The 23,313-nt window shown below is 44.7% G+C and overlaps 1 protein-coding gene across 1 annotated transcript in view; it reads right to left on the bottom strand.

The window, feature by feature from the left end:
- CFAP61 (cilia and flagella associated protein 61) overlaps window positions 1-23,313 on the bottom strand; it is a 96,991-nt gene that overhangs the window by 52,630 nt on the left and 21,048 nt on the right. Inside the window, exons 10-15 of the mRNA XM_034060368.1 lie at window positions 19,787-19,826; window positions 17,141-17,280; window positions 13,632-13,758; window positions 12,752-12,829; window positions 11,419-11,625; window positions 8,674-8,823 (exon numbers count right to left, since the gene is read on the bottom strand). Coding sequence (XP_033916259.1) covers window positions 8,674-8,823; window positions 11,419-11,625; window positions 12,752-12,829; window positions 13,632-13,758; window positions 17,141-17,280; window positions 19,787-19,826 — 742 coding nt within the window. The remainder of the gene's footprint in view (window positions 1-8,673; window positions 8,824-11,418; window positions 11,626-12,751; window positions 12,830-13,631; window positions 13,759-17,140; window positions 17,281-19,786; window positions 19,827-23,313) is intronic.

The raw sequence follows: 23,313 nt of genomic DNA, 5'->3' as shown, positions 1-23,313 counted from the left end.
CAAAGAGCCTCATTAGGAATGTCTGTAAACGTGTTTCCAGGAGCTGTTTACAGCATTCACAGATCTACACAAACACCAGGAACAGAAGGAAAAGGAGAAAGAAACTGTGATGAGGAGTGCAGCCTTCAGCATTTTGTCATCTTTGTCAAGACCCCTCCTTTGGCAACTGCAGCTCTGTCAAACCAGTTTGCACAGGTAACACCTTGCCTTTGTATCGAGTTTTTCATCCATAGACCTCAAAGGCCTTTGAGAATGAAGTCATTAGTACTATACCAATCTTCATGCAGGTAAATGCTGACCTCAGTCTGTGTATTCATGACCAATCCCTAGGACTCCCTGTGAAACCAGGGCTTTCCTGTGCCACTCCACAAGGCAGCACAGGAGAGCAGAGCATGGGCACATGGATCTAATTTCCCTGCAGAACCACTGTTACCATGGTAAGAAACTGCTTTTTCCCTTTAGCACCAACATTTGGATTCCCAGCCCAACGAGGGCTGGACAGTTCACACTTGCATACAGATCTCATGACTTCTGCTGCTCACTTTACAAGGCCAAATGGCTGAACTCTGAATGGGGTCATTTTCAGAGGTGAGGTCTCCCCATCCCTCAGGGGTAGACAATGATGTACAGAAGGCACAGGGGTGGTACATGGCTACAGGGCTGAAGCCATGGCTGGCTCTAGGGTGCTGAGATAAAGAAACCTGCTTTATGGAGACCAATTCTCATCTGTTAAGAAAGTCACTAACAGCAGCCCTGGAAAAAGACTGTCACCCATACCTTTACAGCAGACAGATGCTAAAGGGTGAAGAGTTCTTTTAACAGCCCACTAAGACTGCATAAAATAATTACCTATAAAAAGCAGAATGATATGTAACAGAAAACACCATGAGCATTCCCAGACAATTCTTGCTTCCACAGTGAACCACAGGACTTCCCTAAGGTTTGATTTGAAGCAAGTCCTGCTTCACCTCCCTGCCCAGCTCCAAAGGGAAACCTGAACATCCGTGAAGAGACTTCACTGGAAAGATCTGTGGGTGCTGGCTGAGGAAGGCTCCCTCTGAGAGCCCCTCCTGAGGGGTCACTGCCACAGACAGCACAGCTACACCAGTGCCCATACCCGAACAGGGCTGTGTATGCCCTGGAGAGGGACAGGGCAGAAGCACCTCTGTGCACTGCACCTACTGAGCACACACACGCATGGCAACAGAAGGAGCGTTTGCTAAATGGACAGAATTCATTACATCATCCAAGAGATGTATAAAATTAAAAGCTGTAAAAAATAAACCATAAAAACCATCCTCAGGTTTCGTACTGGAGGTGACAAACATGAGGTAAGGAAAGCACAGCACGAGGGTACAGGGGACATTGATTTGCAGCTTACTGGAGAGTTGTATATTAGTGACAGCAGCTCTGCTTCTCCATTTGTGAGAGGGAACAATCCGTTTCTGTGGGAAACATATCTATGCCCTCCTTCCAAGCTGCACTTCTGCTCCTTCCAAAGTCAATCCAGCAAAACCCTTTGAAGGAGCTTTGGAACGAGTCTGACCCGGTTTTAGGCAGAAATGACTATTTGAGTTTGCTGCAAGTGTCATTAACACCTGCCCAGGCCTGACACCCTGCTTTCAAAATAAAGACAGGTCACCCTACTTTTAATTTCACACAGGCACATAAGTGGTAAACACTGGGAGCATTCCTGTTAATGATGCCATCTGCTGCCTCCCATAACTGTGTAATATTGAGCCTTCCAAACAAGATGTAATGGCAGCAACACACAAACCCACTGACATTTACAGTAAGGAAATTTATTACCAGCCAGCAGTTGGGAATGGCTGTGTTTGCATGGCTGCTGGTGCTGTAAAACCATCACCTTTCCCAACCAAGTGGAGGTACAATAAATAATGGATTTTCACCCATGCACATATTACTGAAGCATGAAAAATTCATTGCCCCAACTCAACAGCATCTTAAGCAACAGTTACTTCTTTAAAAATTAATACTACCCTCCTGGTTAAGTGCAAACTGCACACACTGAGCCTGTGTTTGTGACACCAACATGGTCACAGACAAATGGGAGCACATAGGAATGTGTTCATTTTAACTGATCTGTGACTCTTGATGTTTAAAAGCAGTGAGCTGCTGCTCATCCTGCTTAGCATCATTATAATCATTAGCAGAGGCTTAATGATTAAGAACAAACCCAAAACCAAAAACCTGTCCCATTTAAATCATAGAACAGTTTGGGTTCTAAGGGACTGTTGAAGGCCCAACCCTCCTGCAAGAAGCAGGGACATCCACAACAACTTTAGCCCGTTTTGGTACATTGCAGTGCCTCAGCTGAGTTCACACAGAACTGAGTCACAACAAAGCCTCCTGTTACTACAGGTTTCTCACACAGTCTGAATACACTTTGCTTGAAGGCAGACAGCTATAAAATACAACAGCACTAACAGCTTCTCTTCACCACTCAGTCATTCCATGCTCTGTCAGTGTTCATGCTGGAGCACAGCTGGACAGGAGGCACCTCGGAAGCACAACTATTCCCTGCCACACAAACAGGGATGGGGGACAGAAGCTTCCCAGTCAACTGCGGCTCAGGAAGCTGCGGGGAGCTTGCTCTAACACCCATCTGCACTCGAGGAGGGCATGCCCTGCAGAGCAGTGCTGGTACCTGTCCTGCCCTCCTTCTTGACGTTTCTCTCTGGATGCCTAAGGTGAAAACCTTGCTCCCTCCATTTCTCTCACCCTGTCAGAAGCAAACAGCTCTGCTTGTTCAGAACAGGTTGTTCTGTTGTACACAGCCTCTCCCACTGTTTTAGAACCTGCTTCCACTCCTTGTTTTATTATCATTAATGTGCAACTGAGCACAGATTTTCTATCTGCACTCTCTGGACCAGCTGGGACTCAGCCATGGGTTGCCTTTTCCTCTGCTTCCCTCCACAGCAAGGTGTTAACTGTCAGTGCATCAGCTCTCCATAGGCCAGGGTAATGCATTATGCTCACTCTGGGAGGTTGATCCAAACACTGCAGACCCTGCTCAGTTTGCTTCAGTAGGAAGCACTGAGGATGGAGCAGTCAGGTATGTCCCACCTGCACACAGCCCCTCAGGTTCAAGTGAAGAGGTAGGGCAGCTTCTCCTTAGCAGAAGTGTCAAATGCCTCAAGAGCTTCCTGGGGAGGCAGGATCACTCAGAGGAGTTTTCTGTACAAGCACTCATGTCTATCTGCTTTCTTTTCCTTTTCAGACAAGCTGCCCCAAATGACAGGTCCTGTCAAGCCTGAAAACGAGTTAGGTTTTTGGTTTTCAGTTTTACCTGGTAGCTCCATTTGTTTCCTTTTAGAAACCCTGCAGACATACTGAGCATGTTTGGTTCTGGGTTTAAAGACCTGAAGCTTTACAGCGAACATAAAAAAGCTCATCTAACAGAGATTAGTGCAGGACAGTACTTCCAATTGCAACTCATTGAGTAGCTTTTGCAATACATAGAATATGCATGAACATAGACTTCGGTGGAACAAGTTGTGAGATTGCTCTAGAAACAACTACATTGATTAAAAACATGCTTGAAAGTTTTAGTATTTTCTCTCATTTTACATTTGAAAAATGATATTAAACTGCTTTCAGGCCACAGGCATGAGCCTGGAATCAAGTAAACACACACGACACTGGCACTGAAATCAGGAAGGTAGCAGTGTTTGTATTCCCATTGCTTGAATCTTAAATTAACACTGACCCTTTGCGGTTGAGCTTCCATTTCCCCCTCAGGTTTTCAGCCTTTTCTCATGCTCTGACCCCGGACGGTTCCATGTGTTAGTGTAGAACTACACACACACAATAACCCAGCTCTTCCTGGTGTCTCCTATATGCAGACCCCCTCTGAATGGTGCAGAGGCTGGAGACCAAAGCCCACCCATCTGCAGAACAGCACCCACCACTGACAGGGTCACAGTGAGAGGCCCACGACTGCTTGGAGGGGAGAAGAGGACATTGAAAGTTTTGCTTGAAACAGTAAAGGAAAAATCTTCTTCTGAAGAAAACAGTCTAGTGCCGTTACTTAGAGTAACTTGTTACGCAGGAGGTAAGCAGACTTCACCACTCCAGTGACAACCCTTCTGTTCCCATAAGCTGTAGAGCAATGCAAGTATGCGGGAGCAGAAGGATACCACCTCCCACAGCCCGTGCCACTGCTCAGAACAGAAGGCAGCATGTTTTCATGCACAGTATTACTCAATTCCATGGGTACAAGGTCTTTTCTCCGGCTTCTAAACAGTGTCCGTCCGGATAAGCCCTACAGGGGCTCAGCCTCCTCCACTCACTGCTTCTGGCCCCATGTCTGGATTCCCTGTAACACACCTGCACCATTGACAAACACTGAACTGACTGGTGGGTTGATTCGGGTTTTTTTCCAATTAAACTTATACAGCCCTGTATGTGTTTCTGCAATGCCTCAATAACTGTTCTGTCTTCTTCCTATGAGCTACAGCAGAAAAACCAGTTCTGAACTCTGCCATAAAACCTGACAGCTTGAATGCAGCCATGACATAAAAACACAAGTAAACCTGGTAGCATGAATAATAATGAAAGGGCAGAAACAGGAAAATAATTCAACAGATGTGTGACATTTTTGTTCTTCACTGTGGATCAGTTATTCTTGTTAATTATATCACCTATTCTTCCCTTTTATTGATAATTACATGAAGCAGATGGATAACAGAATGCTCCCAGATGGTGGCAAAGCAAACAAGTTTATCAATTGTTTATTTATGAAGGAATCATTAAAAATTATTTCATTACCTGTAGTGTTCTGCTGCACCCATAATGACATGCATTGCCAGGGCCAGCAGCACTTTACATGTTATTTAGTATTCCGTTGTAACCAACTGGTTTTTAACGTAACGCGACTGAAATGACTGACAGATGTGCAAAACACAATCATCATCTAATCTGCTTTAACACTGTGGGAATTAAGATTTGGAATCTTTGCATCTTTTGCCAATTGGCTCTTCAGAGCCAGTTACTGACTTGGACTACAAACCCGAGAGCTCTGCTCTGACTCGGAGCAGCTGCAGCAGCGACTGATGCAGCAGCAGCAGCAGCCGGGGCTCTGCAGGGCTGTCCTCAGCCCCACAGCAGGGATGCTCCTACAGGGGCTCAGCATGAGCAGGCTCCCAAGCCTCGTGCTTCCCAGGCTACAGCAAACAAGACCATTGGCATCTGTGCCATTGGGCAGGGCTGCGGGCAGGCAGCGGGACTCAGCACCTCCCTCTGTGCCCGAGTTACCCCAATCTCTGCCATAGAGCAATGGGAGACAGAGTCTTGTGGAACGGACACAAAATCAGCAGGAAAATGTGTTTGCCATCTCAAGGAGGGGGTAAAGACACACTGTGTCACTAGTGACTGTCACAGGAAAACGTTACTATGTTCACTAAGTATGTGAAGCCCTTCAGGAAACAGAGAGCCACTGCTCCCAGGGAGCCTACAGGAAGAAGGACCCCACAAAGCACAGCCCATGCTGCCTCCTAGGAGCAGGAGCAAGCAGGCAGGAATCCATGGCAGGGCCGTGCACAGCTTTCCCAACACTGCAGTAGAACAGAGATCTGAGACAAGAACAAGTTATCACAGACTGAATTTCGGGTGCTCATCTGTCTGTAACAACCCCTCCAGACCTGCAGGGAAACCACCTCTCCAGCACAGCCGAGATCCATCTGGACTGGCAGCACATGGGAATTAGCTGAGGGCAAAGCCTTTCTGACTGAGATTGCAGCTTTTGCTTCTGGCTTTGGAGGAAGGAATTGGGGAAAACAGTCCTTGTGGCTCCTGGCTTAGTTATCTCTACTGGGTCAATATTTATGAGCAAATCTTTTCATGCTCCCAGGCAGGCTGGAATGTATTGAAGAGATACACAAAGTGATGGAGCCCCAGGGCTCCCACTGCACACCCTCTCTGAGATAGTAAGCCACTAATGGCCTACAGAGATGTATAGGCACAAATCAAGAGCCGTGCTTAGGCAGGGAACGGCTGAGCTGCTCAGCCCCGAGCTGTTCCTGGTGAGAAATGGATTCTGCAGCAGGAATAGGAGAGAGAGCTGGAACGAGAGGAAGGCAGCTGAAAAACCAAGAGACAGAAGCAGATGCTGATGGCCAGATACCATGGGGCATCTTCTGGGCATCAAAGCAAGAATTTGGCTACTATTATCTCCATCATAAGTGACAGATATTCCAGCAATGGGTTAGGACGGGCAATCAAATGAAGATTGTGCATTTCTGACATTGACTTGCATTTACAATGTTTGTATTGTACTTGATGTGAAAGGCTCCTGCCACCACTGCAGAGGTGCCTAAAACAAGAGATCCTCCAGCTCTCAGAAGCAAAGGGGCCATGGGCTGATGTCTGAAGGAAGTGCTGTCTCCACACTCGGCAAGCTTGAAGAGTATCATAAAGAAACAAGGAGAGGTCTCAACTCCCTGGAATCTCTGCTTGCCCAAAGCTTTCCAGATCCTGCAGGATCCTGCCCACCTGCTTAAACCCTCTGTACCAGAGCACAGCAGAAATTTGCTCCTTGCTGCTCCCCAGGTGCTCGCACCAGACAGCTCCCTCCTCCTTCCTGCTCCAGCCTCTTTGTCCTCCCTCACTTCTCCCTCTCTTCTCCAAGCTTTCCCTACAACATTGTTTTCCCATTTCCCTGTTACCTCCTTTCCTAGGCTGCTGGCGTCTTGGTGACCAACACATCTCACCTTCTCATAGTATTTGAAGGGTGACAATTCTCAGCCTTTCCATTTTGCAGTTATCACATATAACTCCTTGGTGGGATAGTTTGCTCTTTGCAATACAGATTGTGTCCTGTTGGCAGAGTGTCTGGGGAGGCCTTGTGATCGTTGCAAAATGTAGAAGTATCATTTTGTGCCTACTGAAATTTGATCATATTAATTTTATAGAATACACCTCATTTTATTTGCAATTCAGCTGCAGGATTTTGCAGGAAAGTGCAAGATTATCCACGGGGATCAATTTTCCTTGCTGAATTCAGAGTAGAGAGAGGGTAAATGCCTTATGCCTGCTACTGCCAGAGCTAACAAAACATCCAGGATCTAAAAGCAGCACCAGGTTCTTACTTCTACAAGCACACTCAGTCCCCTGTGGTAGGTTACCTCCCAATTCATAAAGCTTTCCCAACGTATGGTGGCCAAAGGTCAATTCATTCACTCAACAGAGGAGTCAATTTAGCTTTATGTGGTTTCAGATTCTTGGTCCTTCAGAAAACGACAGGCAGCAGCAGTGGACTGGCTTTATCCTCAAGTTACCACCTAGGGATCAACCCCAGATGTCAGCTTTGATAGAACACAGTCTGTCAGGAATCTATAATTAATGCTGGCACATATGCATCAGCTCTCATGCAGTGGGCAGCCTTCACCTCAGCAACTTGGTTAGTGAAAATCTCACAAGTTTTATTCATTAGAAATTGATTAAACTTTCAAGATTTTAACTGATCATCTGAGTGCCTGCAACTCAGACAGGCTCAGGCTCAACCTCAGCACACAAAAGATCTGCGAATGTCCCCATCACAGGAAGTCTGGTTCCCAGCTCCAGCAAACACACTCAGAGGAGCTCTTCTTGCAAGTGAGCAACAGGTCAGTTTAAAGATAAACCAGAATGTAGTTTAAAGAACAGTGTTGGACAGTCTGTCCTGCAGAGAAGAGGGAGGAAGGCAGGTGGGGGGGAGGGGGTGTTGAGGGAAGACTGTTCAACAAAGCCAAACTCACACCAACAGCCTCAGCCATGTTCTGGATCTTGCTCTGCCAATTGCTGCCTAATTAAGAGTACTGGGTGCCAAAAATACTGACTAACTGTGAAAAGGACAGCTCTAAAATATGATATGGGCCCACTGCAGCCAACCGGAGTTCACAGACAGACACAAAGCTCCCTAATTATATTTCTTTAGGAAATTGCAGCTACCTACTGAGAGTATCCATCACTAATGGGGTTTTTCTGATGTCAGCTTTGCTGGTTACTTGTGAGGAACCATCTTCATATCAAATTTTAGTTACTTAAAAATGTAAGACAGAATAAGGTGTCAGTTATTTAACATAGGAAAAGGAGAGACTTTTAGGTCAGAGCCTCCAGCCTTCATGAGTCCTACACAAACCAGAACTGTTTGGTAGAAACAACAACCCTTTCTTTTGCTGTTAAATCATTCCTGATATTTTGAGTGTTCTTTGAGAGTTTCTTGTGCATGGAAGAAATCTGGCTTTGGGACTGAAAACTAACATGTATTTAAGCAATTTCTACAGCAATAGTCAGCATCATGGCATTGTCTTTTTTCCACTTGCGGAGTGATGCCTAAATAAACTTACCAGAAGAAGGAGTAAACAGTAAGTCAGAGCATTTAGAATGTGTTGGGAGTTTGAGAGCAGCATCATGAGAAGCCACTGCTAAAATGGAAGCAATTGTGTGCAGATGTTCCAGGTCAGTGGCTGCTCCTATAACGTGCTTGAAATTCAAGCTCAGAAGCAGCAGTGGCAGTGCAGAAGCAGGGCTGGGATTGTGAGGGTATGGACACCATGTTCAGTGTAATTAAGAAGCAACCTATCAACAGTGGGATGGTAATGCCATCCCATCTGCCAAAGCCTGCACTAGCTGGCACTATGCCTTCCGCCTGCTGCTGCTTCTGTTACCCACCTGATCCTTGGAGACCTGCTCTGATGGAGCGTTTATGCCAAGCTCTTCCAGAGGATAGACAATCTGTCGTCTTGGTCGCACGGGAGCCATGTAATGAAGGGCAGATGTCAGGGAATGGGCACAGGGAGTCTGAAACTGAAAGGCAGCGATCTATATTTCAGCAGAGAGAATGTCAGAGCAGTGCATCACAGATGTCTGTTGTATGGCTTTGCAAATACAGAATTCTTAGCTCTGTTGGCTAAATCTGAGAGAAAAATCAGCAAATAAACAAACATACTCAGAGCAGAGGAATGAATTGCAGCTAATTCCTGACACTAATGAAGATAATTATGAGAGTAATTACATTACCAGCTCTGTGGGAATGACAGATAAACAAGTGGTTTGGTTTATGGGATTTTTCAGCACAAGTATTTTCCCCAGGAGGATATTTTGCTCCATAGTGATCATGAATCAGCTTGACTTGACCCCATTAAGTGGTGTTATCTGCTTACTCTAACCTTTGCTCCTTTGGCAAAGGAGGGTTATGAATTCATATCGGATTCTATACCGACCAAAATGTCAATTTCATCCGAGTGATAAATGTTAATCAACTGGCAGAAACCTGAGGTGAACAAACCCCGATGCTAATGCGAGGAGCATGGATCATTAGGAATAGCTGTATTCCATTTATTACAGCATGACTGGCTCTGTCGTAATTTACAACATGAAAGGGACAAAAAATAAATGAGACTTCCTGTAAGTAGAGAATGAGCGTTAATGCAAACTAAATTACACTGAAGTACCATTCCAGCCGTAAGTAATGAAAAACTTGATCTTACTATGTTGAGAACTGAGTAAAATATCACATTTACCACTTAGAAAGCAATGGTAAGCTAAAGTAACTTAAAGGAACTCTGTAGCTTGGAAATGGGCCAAACCAGAATCATTAGTAAGATTTAACTTTCCTCTTCCATCCACTGCCATTAAACTGCATTTTTGTAAGTGCCTCTTAAGCATCTGAGAACCTAATGCTACGTAAGGACATTGGTTCCTCAAGGGAACACTTCATAAACCTCCACAAAAGTGCGCAGGAAAAAACATCCTTCTGAAAACCTGCTTGTGTCTAACCTGGCAATTCCTGTGTGCAGAGTGTGACCGTCTCAAAAACACCTAAGCCATTGAGGACAGGAGTGTTTCAGTCACCATCTCAGAGCTGGGTGCTTACTTGAGGCAGCCGTGCAGATGCCCCCAGGTAGAGAGAGCATCCCCAGAGGGCAATTCTTTCCACCCTGAGATAGGCAGTAATGATGGATGGGTGAAGTGTCCTCTAGGTGCACTGAGCATCCTCCGTTAACGCTGGCAGGAGCCTGGACCAGACAGTAGCTCTAGGAGGCTACACAGCATGAGCTGACATGTTTGTTTACCCTGTTCTGACAAGAGACTGATGACAAGACACACACATCAGTGTTGTGGAAAGAATCTTTCAGTTTGCTTCCAGAAATGATGCTGTTCTCAGCAATGGCTTTTCTTTCACAGCATTAGGGTTTCAGGGCTCTGCAGGCCCTTGCTGAAACACAAGCCTCATTTTCAACAGCAGTGAGGTGCTGAGATCCCACCAGCTCCCGATGAAACACAGCCTAGAGCCTCAGTCACTTCTGAAGAGTTTTTACAGAGCTGTGTGTTTTAGTGGTTTTAGTAGTATCCCCTTGCATTTACTCATGCTACTTTACACCCAGTGACATCATTCCTTTTGCCTTCCCTGCCTTCCAGTTCATCCTGAACATAAACAGATACTGGTACCACTCAAAATTCATTATGCAGGTGAGTGGTATATGGGACAGCACAACTTGATCAGGTTCTATTAATAAACTATAAGAGGAAATACAAATCATTGTTAAAGATACACCATGTCCTTTCTGCCTTGTCACTACAAGTGAAGGTGAAGCACATGTACTGGCATGTTAAAACAATGACATGAAAATTCTTGTGTTGGTCTCCTCAGTTGATGAGGTTCTTGTTTCTTTATCTAAACATCTAACACAATGGCAAGAAACAAAGTCAAACCCAAACCAAAGCTTGCAACTCAGACACAGGGCTCTAACTTAGGCAGGAGTGGGAATACTGCATGCCTGCTACTTCATTCTAGAACCCATCTATTGGGAATGGACAGCAAAGGGCAGACACTTGGCTGTTGGGACTACAGCTCATTTATGGAGGGGGCCAACAAGGCACAAAGCAACAGCAGCACACAAGCCTGGATGGGTAAGAAGCACATATTTCTCCTAGAAACAAGCAAGGAGGTATCAAACAAATGATTCATTCCTCTGCTGTGTTGCTACCAGGGAGCATCCTGGGTGTGTTACCTTAAGGCATCTAACTCACTTAGAGGTCAGTTGCACTCAGACTCTCTGAATTCAACCTGCAGAGTGGTTTGGCTCAGCAGGAGCCATCCCCTTGAAGAGCTGCTCTCTCTTCACAGACTGGAGCACGGCAAGGCCAAGCACACTTCAAACTGCTGCTCCTCCACATGCTTCCTGAAGCTACTGAGTACATCTGGAATCACAACACTACCGAGCATCTACTGAGCATACGTACAATGCAACTGCTACATCCATGAGTGCAGATGATATCATGCAAGAAGTAAAGAAAGTACAATTTGTGCAGTTTGCTAAAAAAATCCCTGTTTACAGCCACTCACAGAGGAAAAATAGAGTGAGAAAAGGTGACAACATTTAGTATCAGAAATACAAATAACTTTGTCCTTACCTTGCCTTTCACATACTGTGGATAAATAGGATAGTAAAGAGAAGATTTGTGGGCCAAGCGAAGTATCTCCTTTAGAAAATATTTTGTATAGTGATGAAATATGGGATTTAAGACAAAGTGGCAAAGATGTCCGTGTTCCTCTTGCTGGTGGCGATTGAAATTAATAAAGGCTTCAATGTTGTAGTGTGATCGAATGTACTCAATATGCTGGAAAACAAGAACGTGGAGGTCAGCAGTGACAAGACAGCTCCATTTACACTACTGGAGCAAGTCCAGTGAGTTGCTTCCTATCAACTAAGAAACCAAATCTGAGCACTGAAATGCAGTGCCTGTGGGCATTGTTCTCAATTAAAGCACTGACTGAACATACTTCTATTGGAAGCCCTGTCACTGTATCAAAGCCTGCTCTTGCAGCTTGCCCACCTTTCCTGCAGGGAATGCAGAGCTGACCTTTTCACAGTGTTAATGTAAACAGGGTAATGGACATTCAGGGAGGGGAAAAAACGCCAACCAACTAACCCAAACCCCACAACTGTTCTGCTGAGCTCAAGACAGAGGAGCCCAGACTGTCCCCTCACAACACTGACACTGAGGAAGAGCTGTGTACGAAATGCCCTCCAGCAAGGGCTGAAGTGATAAGCTGACATTTTTGCACATTATACACTCAAGAGAAACTGCTATATCCTCTTATCTCAATGCTCTTAATATAATTAAAAGCTATTTTTGAAACCAGGAATGACTATGTTAAAAACTGAGCAAACAGCTGCTGAGCAATGTAAAATCTGCCCCAGAAGTAAGCCTCAAAGAAGGTTTATTTTTCCAGACTAATGTGCAACATTATCTCTTTTGTGCTCCATTGGAACATGCACTTGTTATTTGCTTTGAAGGGTGTGATTCAGAATCACTCAGAACCTACAGCTGGAGAAAAGAAGGTAAGAAAGCAAATCTAGAAGGACAACTCCTGCTCTGCAGTACACATGGCAAAACTGCTTATTGACTTTGTCAATTAGGGGGCAAAACAGGTGATTATGAACATATTTAGAGGCAGAATGGCTTTCTGCTGAAGAACCAAGAAGAGGTGCAGGAGGCACTTCCAGAATGCATCAGCAGCTTCCTGCAAATCACAGGATGAGTTTCTGTGTGCCAATCATCATCTATGGGAAGGGCAATAATGAGGTCTGCATTGTCAGGAAAGAGAAAGAAAGTTTAGAGGAGCAGTATCTTTTACATAGACTTTCTGTTAGGTACACCTATAGAGGCAAGCCTGAAACTCAGGCTGTAGCACTGAGGGCTAAGCATTACAGTTTTCACACAACACAGAAACAGGATTTACCATTTCATCTCTAATGACAGAAACACCAACTATTTGATCCAGAACTTCTGCTACAAAAGCCTTCACTGCAGTCCCATCCTGCAAGGCAAAACACATGCACATTCCCTATTTCATTGTTACTCTTTAAGCTGACTGCATTTCAACACACAGTTAAAATACTTTCCTCCCAGTATACACACTCCCCCAGTTTAACCACTCTGCCCTAACTTGAGGCACAATGTTTAAGTGGTGTTTGTGGCTGGATTCTGGACCATGCAGAACTTTATGGAACTAAAGGTTCAGTTAAGATCTAGCTAACAGCAGTGCTATAAGCTCAGCCACTACTTTAGTCCTGGGTTAAGTTCTGGTCTTAGGAAAGAATATTAATTACAACAGATATTCTCCATTAATAGTTGTATAAAATGGATTTCCCTGCAGCTGTCATGACAACACTTGGGTCTAATGCAGCATTTTCCATCACACAACAAACTGCAGATGTTCCCTGCTGTCTGCTGGGCATGCACCCATCCACATCATGAGAAGGAACAGTCTGCTGGGCATGTGCCTGTCTGCATCATTGGAAGGAGAAAGAGGCCCCATCTGTGACAGACACAAGTACATGTTCATCACACAACCAGATACGCATGCAAGAAAAGCAACAACATAAAGGAGGCTATGGGTGGCCAAGGCATGCATCCAGCCTGCTTCTGTCCCTGCACCGATATACACCACAGGTTAGATTAACCATCAGGTCAGGCTGAATACAGCCTATGCCGGCTGTTGGTACTGACTTGAGTACCTCTACACTATACAAAGAGAGTTCACCAGTTTCATGTAACAAATTATGGAGGTTTTTACCAGTGTTTATCCATTCTCCTGTGTCTTTGCAAGCAATACTCACGGGATCCCTGCGAAGCAGAGTAAATGTGCTGAAGTCATTCAGTATCCTTTTATTCAAGCTCAGGGTTTCAGTGAGCACCTGGACACCAGGCAGGTCATTGTTTGTTGCGCTTCTTACATTAAATGACCTATAAAAAAAAGGGAAAAAGAAAAAAGCTCACTTTGTGACAATTTAAAGCCAGTTCCCTCACTGTGACAACCTGCCTTCCACAAGCACTGCACACACCTCTTTTAGAAGCTGGAATTGATTGCTGTATGACAATGGTTCCAAGTGCATATATTAGCTTAGTGTATGAGAACATAGAAGATCACACAACAGCTACTTGAGACAACTCAAGATGCTGCTTGAACTGTTACTGAACACTTAGTCTTTCTGTACCTACAGTCCAGTCCCATAAAGCAATGACTGCTGTACCCACAGGTACCACCCAACCTTCATGTGACCAGAGGCAGCAGAGAAAGGAGCCAAAGAATCACTTCAGATGGAAGCAGCAGCTGTGGCTGCACAGTGACACACATGGGGAGAAGAACAGGAAAAAAAGGTAAGAAAAAAGAAAAGAAAAAAGGAGAGAGAAGAAGATAAGCCAGAGCCAAGTGTCATCCTGGGATACGATACCAAGGAAAGGCGGTAGCATCCTTCTCCAGCAGGAACAACCAAGTAGCATTTGTGTTAGGCCTCGGTTCTTCAAACAGCAACACATGAGCATAAACTTAGATGAAGCACAAACAAAATGCCCCTGCTGAACATAAGACTACTACTTAGTGATCACACACCAGTGACACAGTGTGAAAGTGTCAGTGCAACAGGGAAAGCAGCAGCATATGAGCTACAGCAGGAATATCCCAGCACTTCCTGAGTTCACACACACACTGCTATAGAACGCCTTACCACCACTAAGCATGAAAAAGAATGACTTCCCAGTGACAGTCTCCAGTAGCTGAGGAACTCTCTCACGTTGCTTGTTAAAGGCACTGACCCTTCCTGGTTAGACAAGGTCCATGGAACAAAGATTTAGCTATTCAAGGAGCCAAACTACAGATTCTTTTCCAAGAATTCAGTTCTTTCCCCCCAGATAAAAGCTTGGGATCCAGGCAGTCTGACTGCCACTCCTGCTCTTGTTTGCCATTTCAACTTCACATGCTATTCGTCAGCCTAAGTCCCAGTCATGCTCAGACTGATTTTGTGGAACACTGCTTTAATGAACAGCAGTAGGACCTTTAAAACCCAAAGCTACCAAATCTCTGATGTGCTATGGGAAATGTCTCAGCTCCATCTCTGTGCTCATTTTCAGCTGGATGTTCTGAGTGCTCAAAGCACACATTGATTGCTAAATCACAAACTATCCTGAACTCGGAAGTGAGCATCAGCTTCCTTTGCACATTTGCTTCCACAGAGTTCACTGCAGGATGGAATAAGTGATGAGGATGATGATCAGGGAGACCCACAGCACAGTTCACTTGCCCCCTCCTGCCACCCCACTGCACCCAGCACAGAGGTGTCCCCCTCCATGTCCTGGAGCGCTGTCAGAATGAACCATGTTTTGAATGACAAAACCCAGAACACACCAAAACTGAACCCAGTTTTAAATACACCCAAACCCCAGATCCACTGGGAGGATGGAGGACTAGGAAGGACCATCCAAGGTCTGTGCCCATTTCTCTTCCAGCAAACAATTAAGTGATTCTAGATGTCCAGTTCCTTCCACTGCTCAGAGACCAGGATGCTGCTATTATTATAATGCTTGTTAGTGAAAATTGAGGCAAAGTGTCCATTAAGCATTTCAGCCTATGCCTCGTCATCTGTTATTTTTCCTCCTTCAGTGGTAAGTAGCAGGCCCATACTTCCATTTGCTGTACTCTTGCTTTTTGTGTACTTAACACTTTTTCTTAGTCCTTTTACAACCTTTACTAATCAGTATCTCATTTTGTGCCTGTGCCTCTTCTGATTTTGCCCTTTTGTGTCTTCATATCCCATCTCTTTAGCCCTGCTTTTCTTTAAGTCCATTTTCTGTGACCTCCTTTTCTCTTTCCTGCCTGTCGAAAGCCTTTGGTGCAAGTACAATATATTGATCTTTCACTTGCTCATATTTTGGTTTCATCTAAGAGAGCATCTGCTGTTGTGCACCAAGCTCTTTGTTCTTCAGAAACTTCCCAAAGGTTTCAGCTGGTTCCTTCCATAGCTTTTCTGATCCTGAACCTCAATGTAAGGCTATTTTCCTTACTTCCCTGCACAGCTGAAGTAGGGGGGTTGGAAAATGCTACTACTGACTTTGTTGTGTTCTCATAGAAGGGCTGGTATCATTTGGAATATGCACAGTTCAATCGGAGTTGTAAGAGTTTTACACAAACCTTGATAACAAGTTTAATTCTGACCAAAATCACAAGAGGACGTGTGACTCCCAAACCTACCCATGGATTACTGAGCAGCTGGGCTGAGATTAGCAGGAATTACTCCAGTGGCTTTCCCTGCAGCCAGCTGGATTCTGACAGAGCACACGAAAGCCCAGTTTCAGCCCAGGGTAAAAAGCTTTGCACAGGTCCAAGAGGAGCCGGCCAGACCCTGCATGAGCTATTTGTATAGCACCAAAGGTGCTTAAGGATGCAATTACAGCAGAAGTATTGCTCTGAAACCATGTACTATTTAGCTACATTAAAAAAGGAGGGGGGAATCTCTAACTGTGCCACAGTTTTAGCTGGTGTCTGGGCCAGCCTGGGCTTGTTACACAAACAAAGCATTGGAAACTCCTACCACACAACAGCAGTCACAACAAGAGTGGTTGTAGGTCCCAGTCCACCAGTATTTCAGGATACAGAAGCATTCAGAAATTCAAAGGTATGAAATAGATGATTAAACAAAAAGAGATAAATCATATAAAATAGATAACTCAACAATGAGGCTATGCTGTGTTCTGTGTGTTTCGGAAATGCATTACACTGCATAAATTACACCTATACCAGACTTTCAGGTATAACCTGACCCAGTCCACAGGGCCAAACACTGCACTGTGTTTCTCTATTAGCCTTGGTTCACAATGAGACAGCTTGAAGAAGCTTCTTGTCTGTACCAGTGTTCATGAATCCTCTCACTGCACTTTGCTTCTCCTTGAAGGAAGCTATATATAAATGCTGGCAGTCAGAAGAGTGTTTGCTTTTACAGTTTTAATGATCACAGTTTTTCTTTGATTAAAACTCATATCACTAACTACTTATTTCAGTTAATAATATGAGGCTATTTTCACATTGTCTCATATAGTGCTGTTGGAGATACACCTGAGTAGGCTTAGGATTCACTGCAGAAAAGGTAACAAGAGGCTGTAGTAACCCTGCTAGAGACTAAGTTACTCAGCTCTGCTCCTGAGTGCTCCAGGCACAGCTTAGGGCTATTCCATACACTGTTATGGGGACTCCAGCTGTGAGCTCTGCCATCCTGTGCAGAATACCAGCAGAGAACACCCAACTGGTGCTGGGCTGGGGGATCCATCAACTATTGCCATGAGGCACAGGACTCACGTGAGCAGCCCTGCACGGTGGAACACGTAAAGCTCCTGGCCAAATCTGGAAGTGCAGAATGGAACAGCTCGGACAAAACTCTGGAGCAGGGGGAACTCTGGTACATGATGTGGCACGAGGATGACACAGAAGTCTTTGTCCTGAAGAAAATTGCAGACAATAAACGTTCTTAGTGACCTCAGTAGAAGCTTAACACAAAAGCTTATCTTGAGGGGACAGAAAGAAACCAAACCGAATGCAGCGCTTACAACACACGTACACTCCAAGCACCGCTTTACTTAGCTGGCTTGATGCTTGGGCAGCACAAAGGAGCTGATGAGCTCAACACTAAGCTGGCTCACAGAAGCAGGTCCTTTAGCTCCCATAGTAAACACTTATTCATGAATATCATGATATTCCCTAATGCTCCTTTTTATGTACAGCTCCCCCAACTTTCTTCCTCAACAGAATAAGCACAGACTGACTTTGCACTGTGTGCACAGTAGACTTGATGAAGGCAAGTTTGTATATGAGCAGTAATGTCCAGCTTGCCCCAGGTTTGGCACTGCTGGTGTGCACCACAGGGTGCACCTGCAAACAAACACATTGGAACAGCAGCCACTGTAACTGCTGAGACCTGTGCTGTAAAGGCTGCAGAGGTGCAAATGAATGCAGGAAACCCCATGGCATCACAGACAGGTTTGGGTTGAAGGGACCTTGAAGCTGCTCCAGCTCCAACCCCTGCCACGGGCAGGGACCCCTTCCACTGGAGCAGCTGCTCCAAGCCCCTGTGTCCAACCTGGCCTTGAGCACTGCCAGGGATGGGGCAGCCACAGCTTCTCTGGGCACCCTGTGCCAGCGCCTCAGCACCCTCACAGGGAACAGCTTCTGCCTCAGAGCTCAGCTCAGTCTCCCCTCTCTTGGGCAGGTTCAAGCCGTTCCCCTTGGCCTGTCCCTACTCAGATGAAAGACAGCTTCATGGCACACTAACTTTATCCATTCAACTGCTCAAGCACTCCTTTCACCAGAGTCTCTCCCATCCCTTTTTATTGAATCCATGTTTTGAGATAATCTGCCTGCACACAGGGATGTTGGAGAACTCTGCCCATTCAGAAAGACACTTCATGCACGTGACGTGTGACTCCCAAGCAGCACAGATCTGGAAGATGTTTAATCAGTTGATTCTGGCTGATTATTCTATGGCATTTTTTCCAATGGAAAGCTGCTTGAATTTCAGTCCTTTTCTTCTCTTTAAGCACACGGTGATTAAGTTTTCTCACTACACCTGGTGATTCCATCATGACATTTAGTCTCAAGGAGTGGCAGGTGCACTGCTGAATGGATAAATCAGAGATCTGGAATGCTCCCGTGCTCACATTCTGTGGGAGCTTTCTATGGTGGGAAGCAGCAGTTTTGAACATGCTGATCTCTATGGCAAAGTTTGTACCTCTGGTCACTGGGACCTGGCATTAAGGGATGTTACCATGCAGTAAATTGCAGTGTGGCTTCACAACACACAAGTGTGCATTAAGAATGCCTCAGAGAGTGGACTCTGTTACCTCAGCTAAAGATGGAGCACACAGGGCATAGTGTTAAATAGTTGTGGCACTGTAAATTCACATCTTTATTTGCCACACATTAGTCTTGCCCTAAAAATAAGCCTTCAGTGCCACTGTTTAGGCTATGGGTAAATACCATGTATTTCCTTAAAACCGCTATTCTGTAGGCTTTAACTTCATTTCCTCTAATGTATTTCTCCCAGTTTGGTTTTTAATTTAGGTACAGTCTGGATGTATGCAGGATTTTAAAGGAGTTTGTCCTGGGTTCAGCAGTAGCAGTCATTTTTCTCCTTCTTGGTAGCTGGTGCAGTGCTGGGTTTTGACTTTCGGGCTGAGAACGGTTGCTGATAGCAAGTATGTTTTGAGTTACTGCTCAAAGGTTTGGTTGGTCCAAGGCCTTTTCTGAGCTCATGCTCTGCCAGGGAGGAGGGAGGCTGGGAGGAAGGAGAGACAGGACACCTGACCTAGGCTAGCCAAAGAGGTATTCCATACCATAGCATGTCATACCCAGGATGTAACCGGGAGAGACCCGGAAGGGCTGGGACTCTGGGGGGGAATGGAGGAGGTATGGGTCGGTGCTCAGTCAGGCAGGGTGGGGTGAGTTATGGGTCGGTGGCTGGTGAGGTGTTGTATTCTCTTCACTTGTTATTGGGTTTATCATTATTATTTGTAGTAGTAGTAGCAGTAGTGATTTGTGTTATACCTTAGCTATTAAACCGTTCTTATCTCAACCCATGGGGGCTACATTCTTTGGATTCTCCTTCCTAACCCTCTGGGAGTTGGGGGAGCAAGGGGGGGAGTGAGTGAACGAGCTGTGCAGTTTGGGTTTAAACCACGACAGAGTTTGAAACACTTGTTTTCTAAATCTGCATCTCAGAAAAGCCTCTATGGAACAGAAACTAAGGACTGATGTTTGCAACATAAAAGTCCAAAGCAGCCATGAGGGGAAGTTGAACTCCTTAGGGTAACTCAGCCCAGGGTAACTCAGCCATGGCACACTCCTGTCAGTCACAGTCTTCCTCAGGCATCATATCCAAATACTCTGGCTGACAACTGCACTGCTGTCCCACCAAACATTCACATGCACACAAACTTGAATTATACTCACTGGGAAAAGCTTGAAAACATACTGCAGGAAATCCAGCGATCTGCAAGCAAGAGAAAAAACTGTTAAACACAGCACACATCAGCCAGAGACTGTACATGTTGGCATTTACATTCCTATCAGTGCAAGGCACAGTTGTTCACAGTGATCAGTCCACTCGTTCCTCACTGATCCGCTGCAGATGTTGCACTGTCTGCAGCTGACTTCCAGGGCTTAAAGCATTACTAGTAACAAGAATAAACCCGAATGTCTGAACTAATCTCACAGCATTGGGCTCTTCACTGAAAGGTAAAAAGAAAAAGACTCACACTGTTGACTCCAGCGTTTTCCAGAGGTCATTCATGGGCTGTCAGAGCAGCATTAGCAGTCAGTCAGTGTTAACTGAGGTTACAAACAGTCGTTGCTATGGGCCACAATATTCGTAGGCACTACCAAGAGTTCTGTCTTTACTCACTTGGTAAACGTCTCCAAGGTGCTTGATGAGACTAACAGGAGTGTCAATACTTTGAATTGGTTTTGAACACTTCTTTCCATTTATCACCTACTGGTTTAGAGCAATTCCACCCCCTTTTCCATGGTGACAGTGAAATGTGACATTTGAGTTTAAAAAGACATGAGAAATCTAACAAATTCTTTGTGTCTCTCCTACGTGTAAGCTCTAAACCCAAATACAAATGATGCTGAAGCATTATAAAATATTTTTCATTGTACAAAGTTGAAGAAACTCAATATAGATTGAGACAAGGAGGCACAAAAGCACAATGTAATCAGTTCTAAGTCACGTTAAGTTTGATGGCTTTGTAATATAAAAATTTCTATAGAATAGAAAAGTTTCAAGCAGTGCTTGAAGGTAGTTGACATCATTTTAGGTCCTTAGGACCTTAGTACAAAAAGTGTAAGAAAAGCAGAACAGAAAACCAGGACTGGGGATGGGGAGTATCTGGGACTAGCAGATGTCCAGGATGGGCACAGTAAAACTAACTGATAAGTAGAAGGACAGGATGATTGCTATGTCTGTAATGTTGAGTAAGCTGGTGCTTCAAAGACTGCCAGATGTTATGAAGATTGCTGGGAGAAGTAAACGACCCTTAAAGACCATCACATTTTTGTATATGTGCAGGAAACTTTCTGGAAAGTGATGCAATTCATGTGCAGCCTCATAAATATGTACATATGCCCGGTGACCATATAAGGATGACCTGTGTAGCAATACGGTGACACACGTCAGGAGGAGCTCTCCCCCGTGTCTCCTGGTGCTGCAATAAAGAATACCTGCTTGTCAGCTTGAAACTCTGTTGGCAACTTTGTTCTGGAGTTTTTGCCAAATCAAGATACACTACCTAACACTATTGATAAACCTCCTATACACTACCTAACACTATTGATAAACCTCCTATACACTACCTAACACTACTGATAAACCTCCTATACACTACCTAACGCTATTGATAAACCTCCTATACACTACCTAACACTATTGATAAACCTCCTATACACTACCTAACAGTAGTGATAAACCTCCTCCTTCCTCCAGACCAGTACTTAAGTTCCCTTTAACTAGTACACCAATAATATTAATTAATCAAAAGAGAAATAATTTCTAATAAAAATATTTATGTTTGAAATAACCCTTTCAACAAAAGCTGTAAGCACAGATCTGGATTGGGGCATTATACAGTCACCTATACAGTCCATAATTACAGCTAGAGAATAGCTAAATGGGGAATGGAAAATGCTATTGCAATGGAGTTTTCTGCTCTCTCCTATCCAGCATCTCCTTGGCAGCAGGGAACACAAGAATGGAGGTGGAAGATTTTTCAGGGGGCCTAAAAAGGTATCAGATGTCTGCAGAAGAACCAGCAGATTGGTTCCTCCACAGTTCACTGTGGAGGTTTAAGCCACTCTAGATTTAAGAGATGGAAACATTTAGCTACCTGACTGGGTAACACAAATTCCCCAGCAGTAAGCTCCCCTCGAGGACTAAGATGCAATCATGCCTGCATTTCTATTTCTGGATCCATGCAGGTCAGCAGTAACTCCTGCAGCGCACAGCCAGGATTGCCTCACGCCACCCTTTCAACATCCTCACTTCCCTGAGGTTTCTTTCGCAAACAGGTGGATCAAGCAAACACAAGCAAAATACTTGAAAACACCTAGATCTACAGATTCCTCAGCTCTTGAGGAGAGGATCTTGCATGAGTTAATCTGAGAAGTCTTCAGGAAGGAATGCTGTGTTCTCCACAGATACCCATCTTGGAATCCCAACTGCTCCAGAGATGTCTTCAGGGGAAAAAAGAATGGAGCTGCAGTGCTGAATGATAAACAGAGTGAAGAGAGCTTGAACAGAAACAACAATGATGCAGACAAAGGATAGAATGTGAGAAGGGAGCAAAAAAGTGTGATATCCATATCGTAAGCAGGATGCTGTGAGCAGAGAACGCTAGCCTACAGGGGAATATTTCCCACCGTAGATACGGACCACTGCTGTGAATTGCTGGTTCAGGGCAGTGAAGTCATCCACAGCAAGTCCCTTCCCTCAGCACTACTTTAAAATTATTTTATTCTGGAATAATTATATTACTTGAATGTTATTTTAGAGCAGATTGTCCATAAATCCAGTGTTCTGGAATGGACTCTCTGCAGTGCCATGGTTCTGTCGCATGTACATGCATCAGAGTTTCTAAGTACACCACAGACTTCTGGCACTGCATTTCTCTCTCCTCCTAATGAATCCAACCAGCATTACTTGGGAAATACATTACAAGAAGACTAAGTGTTTGCTTTGCTTTTGTAACTTAGGATACCTGTAGTTGAAGCAGATTCAGTGTTTAATCCCTTTGGGTAGGATTCCTCCTTAGTCAAGAAACAGCTTAATAAACAGAATTCATTTCCAAGGAGTTTTGATTTGTCTTCTTAATGAATTTTATTCCTGATTCTCCTTTAAAGCAGATGAGTTGAGAAGTTGGCAATCACCAGTGACTGCTACCACAAACACAGAGATGTTTCTGCAAACAGTGCTGCAGTTGTCAGACTCATCTATAAAATCCTTGCTACTGATACCCTGGATCTCCAGAAATCACATCTGTTCAAGAGTGTGGAAGACCTGGAGTGAGCTCAGCCTCTTTCTGTCTCCTTTTCATAAGTACCTACATGGTTTATTTCTTTATAAAGATATATATTTTGTATTTCTCTATAAACAAGAGCAGGGATCACTTGTAAGCAGAAAGGGCCAATGCTCCTGGAGAGGCTTTTGCTGGTGTGGTTGAGCAGAAGTTCATTCTGCAGGGGTGCAGAGAAATTTGACAACAGAATGTCTTACCCATATGTATAGATCTGTTCTACTCCACCAGGATCTCAGAGACCAAAGTCAGCAGCAATCATCTGGAGACAAAAAGCCTTTGCCTCCCCCTGCAGCAGTGGATTCCAGGACACTGAATCGATTCTCTCAGTGATGGGAGACTGAGTCTTTAGGAAGGACAACATTTAACTGCAGAGTTCAGAACAGCTTCACTGCCCCATGGAACAAGGTG

This window comes from Melopsittacus undulatus, chromosome 3 (assembly GCF_012275295.1).
Source record: "Melopsittacus undulatus isolate bMelUnd1 chromosome 3, bMelUnd1.mat.Z, whole genome shotgun sequence".
In the NCBI taxonomy this organism is placed as follows: domain Eukaryota; kingdom Metazoa; phylum Chordata; class Aves; order Psittaciformes; family Psittaculidae; genus Melopsittacus; species Melopsittacus undulatus.
The sequence above is the reverse complement of the archived record's forward strand: the minus strand, read 5'-3'. Positions and strand labels throughout refer to the sequence as shown.